The sequence below is a fragment of the Sinocyclocheilus rhinocerous genome, unplaced genomic scaffold, assembly GCF_001515625.1.
Source record: "Sinocyclocheilus rhinocerous isolate Xijiao unplaced genomic scaffold, SAMN03320098_v1.1 scaffold1364, whole genome shotgun sequence".
Classification (NCBI taxonomy): domain Eukaryota; kingdom Metazoa; phylum Chordata; class Actinopteri; order Cypriniformes; family Cyprinidae; genus Sinocyclocheilus; species Sinocyclocheilus rhinocerous.
The window spans coordinates 347,041-353,608 of NW_015627534.1; the positions used below are offsets into that span (position 1 = coordinate 347,041).

Consider the following 6,568-nt stretch of genomic DNA (forward strand, 5'->3'; position numbering starts at 1 on the left):
ATTTTGTATTGTATACTGTTTTATGCATGCGTTATGATATGTCACTAGTTAATATAGCCTCACCTATACCATGATTGGTATCTATGAGTTCGTATTTTCATGATCTAAATGACAGTGTATGTTATATGTTGATACCTATGCAACACATTAGTATTATAAGAATCTTGAAGATTCTTCTCTTGAACACCCAATCGAGTTTCATATGCAAAACAGAGCTAGAACGCTTCTGCAACCCTTAAGTCTGCACCAGGCTTCGGCCTTGTCTTTACATTCACCAACGATCCTTGGATCTCAGCCGATGTCTCTCTTAGCTCTTCATCACCTTCATCTGGGAGAAAACTCTCCCGACCACGACAGAGTCAGAATAACATCTTTTTGGATTTCATCACTCTTCAAACCCGGAAGAACGTGATCGCGACTCCTACACCACCGAACCTCCATACCATCAAGACTTTCATCTGAGACTGCATCCAGACGCTTGTTCAAGGCCAAGGCAATACAAGTATTGTACATTTAACTAAACGAAACAGAGGTTTAGGATAAGCTGTAGACCCCGTTATAAAATGGCGCTGATGGTTTTACTCAGGTGGTTAACTGACTCTTTTCATAGCTTCACTCTCTGGTTCTCCTGATGGTTTCATCCATCAAGTCTCATTTGCCCTTTCCCCATGTATGAGTGATTGTATGTTTGTTTGTTTAGATTAGTTATGTGTGTTAGCGTTTAGTTAATAAAACTTTTGTGCACAAATTACATGAGTTTCTGGTTCTGTCATCGCTTGTATATAGTTTCCCTTTACGATCCAATCTATAGCCACATGCTCTAATGCGTTACTGTAAGAAAGTTATTTTCTGTGGTCCCGAAAATATCCTTTCTTAGAGTTGATATGAAATTATACTGAACGAACAGATTAGTTGATTGTAATATTAATTCTGCTACAGTTACTACTGGCAGCTGAGGTAAATAATTATAATTAATTGTAATTATTTATATCCATTTCCCTTTTGAGCTAATTTGCTACAACCGTCCACCTTCTGGTTTTAGCATCAGTCAAGCGAATGGGTGACCTGCAATCACTGTCAGTCATTGCTTCAAGTCTTGAGTTTGGGAGTCGTCCTCAAACTGAGACACGGCTATGTGCCAAAAGTGCTCTCCACTCCGTTTCAGAGCACAAGTCATCACCCTCACTCCTAGGGCTGCACGATAAATCGAAATGGAATCGAGATCGCAATTCGACAGAAGCTGCGATTGTGGCAGAAAATGCCTATCGCTGCAGCTGAATAAACAGAAGATGCAACTGCTTTCATTGATTCAACGTGACTAATAAACACATGACTATGGCAATATACGGTTTATCTGAGTTCTTCTTATTATAATTTTCATTAAAATAAAGTATATTTATAATGCAATGCCTTTATCACTGTTTAAATACTATGAAATATGTATGTTGCATTATTCTGTGTAAGAAGCCACATCATCTCACAGAAGGATTTATTTCAAACACTCGACTGACGTTATGAAGTGAAACGATGGATGGTTTTCATGCTAAAGTAAAGTAAAAGACCGCTTCTTAAACCAAAGTTATCGCGAATGATTTCTTCGATTTCATAATCGTGCAATAAAATCGTCTGCGATTTTTTTGCGTAACTTGTCAGTGAACTATGGCTATGTGTAGTAAATTCTGCTCCATCTGAAAGCACATGATGATGATTTCCTGCTGATTACAGAACCAGCTTTTTTTGACAAAATGCACATGACAATCGCATTCGATTAATCATGCAACTAAGGAGGTCCCCAATCCGCGTCAGAGCCTAGACAGCCTTCCTACAGAGCTGCCCAGACCACAGAGAGTGGGCTATCTACTTACTTCCCTAGCAGGGGAGATAGCACTGTCTAGGCAAGGGCTCAAAGAGACTGCTACTTAAAGACCCTAAAAATGGGAGCAGTCACTGAGCTAGCACACAGATATCCTCAAATATCTATGTACTTAGGAAGGTATAAGAAGGGGAACTGACTGAAAAACTACCCAGACCACAAAGAGTGGGCTGTCTACTTACGACCCAAAGAGGGGAGACCACACTGTCTATGTAAGGGCTCAAAGACCGCTACTAAAACCCTGAACAGGGGAGCAATCATTGAGCTAGCACACTGCTATCCTCAGATAGCTCGAATCTAGGAAAAAGGGGACCACCCCAGGAGAGGGCTCAGTGCAACTGCATTAAAATGCAGCTAGCCTCAGGTAGCTGTAGTTGACAAGCCCCGTCCTGCCCTAGCAAAGGCTGGAATATAACTACCCTCAGGTGGATATACCAAGGGTGTCCCAAACCCGTGTCAGTTCCCAACAGCACTAGGTAGCTTCCCCGCAGAGCTGCTCAGACCACAAACAGCGGGCTATCTACTTACTACCCTAACAGGGGAGATAGCACTGTCTAAGCAAGGGCTCAAGGAGACCGCTACTTAAAAACCCTAAGAAGGGGAGCAGTCACTGAGCTAGCACATAGATATCCTCAGATAACTATGTAACTGGGAAAGGCTACCAAATTGAAAGACATGGCTAGCCTAGATAGCCCTCCTGTAGAGCTGCCCAAACCACAAAGAGTGGGCTATCTACTTGCTACCCTAACAGGGGAGATAACATTGTATAGGCAAAGGCTCAGGAGACCACTACTTAAAGACCCTCGGAGGGGGAGCGATCACTGAGCTAGCATATAGATATCCTCAGATAGCTATGTCACACAGGAAGGAGCTACCAGAAGCAGGACCGACCGAACTACCAGACCATAGAAATGGGCTGTCTGCTTAACCCCAAGATGGGAGACAGCACTGTCCGGGCACAGGCTCTTCAAGAGACCGCCACTCAAACTAAAGTAGGGCCGAGCTTGCAGACAGCTATCCTCAGAAAGCGATCTTTCCTCTAGGCAAGGGGACCACTGCAATACCACCAGCAGTGGCTGTATAGTTAAACCCAGAAGGTGGAAACAGCACTGCTACCAAACAGCTATCCACAGATAGCTATAGTCTGGGAAGTGTTTTAAAATTGCAGATAAAAATTCAGCCAGCCTCAGATGGCTGTGTTTACAGTAAACATATCCTGCCACAACAGTGCTGGAATATGACCAACCTCAGATGGCCATGATACATAGATCCCCTAAACCAGGTCAGTCCACTTTAGGCTAGCAGCCATTGTGTCATTGACCAGAAACTCACAAGAGGGAGATTTCAGACCATCAGTAAAATATTAACTTCACAGCGGATATATAAACATCATTAGAACGAAGTCAGGGCCTCATGCAAGCAGTGGTCGTTGATGCAAACATCTGCTCAACAGGGGGCATCCTCGCATATCTGCACTCAGCCACACCCTCAACATTCGCATAATCTGCGTATTGAAAGACATGCGGCTGGGAATGGCTGATGACGACTCGGTGCTCACACTCTCATCATCGTAACCAACCACATCAACCTCTTCATTTTCGTCACTACGACTAGAAGAGCCCAGCAGCGCACTATCAGGATCAGATGATTCCAACGACAGAGCGTCTGGATCCCGCAGCGAGCTAGAGCCCGCGGTAGAAGTCTTTGAAAGATCCATGCCCTTCTCAAACTCTTCCGTGAGCTCAACCTGCGATCCCCACGAGTTGAGTTTCCGCCGTGCCTCAGCAGCAGCGGGACCCGACCCGCGAGGTGCAGACGCTTGCCCCTTTCCCCCCGAAAAAAGGGACAAACGTGATCGGAGCTTACGCATTGGAAATTATTCACAATGTTTACATTCGGCACCCTCAAGCACCGAACGCACGTGCTCCTCCCCCAAGCACATAATGCACAAGTCGTGCGTGTCCTCAGGTGTCAAAAACGCATGCACTTCTTGAAACGCTCACCTGGGTTGACAGACATGGTAACACACTGCACTCCAAACAGACGGCTCCTGAAGACAGCAAAGAGGATGACGTACTCGGCAGGTGCCCTTTTATACTTCCGGGAATCCTGCCTATGACGTCATGGGCCAGGTGGGCCAATAGATTGGCGTGGTTTCACACGTGCTTCAGACACCGGTCATGCAGACTGCATTCCCCAATGTGCCCCCTAGGGGGCACAGTGTGGGGTTCTCTAGAAGGGGAACTTAAGTGAAAATTAAAAACACTGCCTTGACAACTAATTTAAATAAAATAAGTACTAAAATGACTGAAACTAAAACTTAAATCAAAATTAGATAATTAAAATATATAAAAAACGAAGCAAAAAATGACAAGCTAAAATTAAACTGAATAAAATTAAAACAAAAATGGAAAATGATCATGAATAAACAATATTACAATAGCACTGGTGTACGGTCTCTTTGCTTTGCGATACGACTGGCACGTGGTTCTCATTCGGCAAACAAATTTAGAGCTTTAGACCCAACATCATCTTTCTCGTTTGTTTGCCCATATTGGTAAGTACCTGGCTCTTGATGATGTCATCGTCCCGGTGGATTTGTAGGACATAGCCGCTATTGCACGTGACAGTGCAGCGCGCTCCATTGAAGTAGCCGCCGTCGCTGCACTGCACCTCTGCATTCCGGATCAGTGGCTCTTGGCAATCAATAGCGTCACAGGAGTAATGAACACAGCTGAAAACAAAAACAAAAATAAAAATAAAAATTATACGTGACAGTATTCTATTTATTTGAGCCGTTACAATTACATGGTAATGCAGGGGTTATCAGCAAACTTCCAAGATGACATTTTTTTCTTCCCTGATTGAGAAGTCAAATATTTCTAGGAAACAGAGGCAGTGAGTGAACTTCAATTTAAATCAGTGAGACGTAAATCTGCTAAATTTGAGCTCTGGATATATTTCATTTTACTCACTGAAGAAAAAAAAAACAACAACTGTGGTACCTATTCATGAAACCACATATTTTTAGCACATTTACAGTAATGGACTATGTGCAATTTAACCGGATGCCTTTAGAGGCTTTCATAAACTTACGTTTCACTTCAGCACTATTCTTTTTTTTTTTCAAATGAAAGTCAATTTCTGTCTTTCTCAAGAAAAAATGTTTGTTAGGAAATTGAGAGGATTGTGGGGGAGTTTTGGTGTCTGATGTCTACACTGCTCTTTGTTACATAAAGAGTAATTAATGTGGCCAGATGAACAATGCTGGACAAATTGTGAGCTAAACTCTATGCTCAGAAAGAGAAAAAAAAGCCAGTGGGAAGGAAAAATAAATCTCTACTGGAGTCAGTTTGTAAATGCAGAGCTGGCATTTTTCAACTCTTAGCTGACCAAGTAGAATCCTGCCAGATCTGGCGGTGGTCAGAGGGGCAAACATGAGGTGTGGGAGCTTTCGGTAAGCAAGAAATTAAGAAATATGGTTTAAGGTTTCAGACACTTTTTTTCTTAAAGCAGAAGATCATGAAAATAAGCTCCTCCTGGAATCACTAAAATGTTGTTTTATGTTATCTTTTTGCATTTTTATTTCCTCCACTCACAGTATTGGTCCATGTATTTAATCAGTTAGTTAACATAAGATTTCAAGCAGTTTCAGCTATGTCCTGTGATATGCTAGATTAACTAACTAACTAACTAACTAAATATTAAAAGTCAATTTCTGTGTAATGCATGCAGTTTTAATAAGCTGGTTTTAACTGAGGGTCTACATTAGGGATGTAACAGTATGGAAATTTCTTATCACGATTATAGGGACCAAAATTATCACGGCTATCAGTAGATGTTCAAAAAGTACCGACACATAAATCACTTCATCAAGTTTTATATTTAAAAATCAACAAACAACAAATAAAATGACTTTTTGTTTGCATAATCACTGAAACGATAACATTACCAATGATGTTTGGATTTAAAAATGACAACTTGACTGACAACAGTTTAATAGCATGTTGAAATATATGTAAATGTTCAAATAAAGCTTTGAAAAAGTTTAATAAAAAGGTAAACCTCACATTTCAGCCTTTAAACAAAGAAAATATATAAGTCAAAATGTTAATTGATTAATAAATGATTATATGTATTTTATCTGCTCCATAAATAATTCTAGATAACTTATCTGAATTGTTTAAATGTGTAGAATCCACATAAGCTTGTTTTTCATCAACCAGTCAAAATTTACAGCAGGGCATGCAAATTCGGTCCGTTTTTGGCCAGACAGAAACTGCACACAGACTGAATGTAAATATAAGTCTCTGTAAATCCACTCTCTGACAGCAGGTGGCGCTTATGGAAAAGCTGAATTAGAGCTGTTTCCCGTAACCTCCGTTGACAAAGCAGCATTGCGATTAATGCGATTAAGAGGTATTACATGGAGCGGAGATGAAAACAAAATGCCATCGAATCGTTTCTGAAGACAGTCAAGACAGTCATTCATATAATTAATTAATTCATATATTCATTTGTATAATTCCCTTAGCACCCTTTTAAAACCTCCCAGCTTTTCCGCCCTGTTTTCACTCAAAACGAAACTACTCTGCTTGCTGTGCGCACGTGAGACTGTTACTGAAAACTGTGCTTTATGCTGGACAGTATTTATTTATCACGAGTTGTTCAAATCACGGTAATCTAATACGGTTT

At 41.2% G+C, this 6,568-nt stretch overlaps 1 protein-coding gene across 1 annotated transcript in view; it reads right to left on the bottom strand.

Moving 5' to 3' along the window:
* LOC107728218 (pappalysin-1-like) overlaps window positions 1-6,568 on the bottom strand; it is a 117,303-nt gene that overhangs the window by 46,238 nt on the left and 64,497 nt on the right. The window contains exon 16 of the mRNA XM_016538319.1: window positions 4,439-4,607. Coding sequence (XP_016393805.1) covers window positions 4,439-4,607 — 169 coding nt within the window. The remainder of the gene's footprint in view (window positions 1-4,438; window positions 4,608-6,568) is intronic.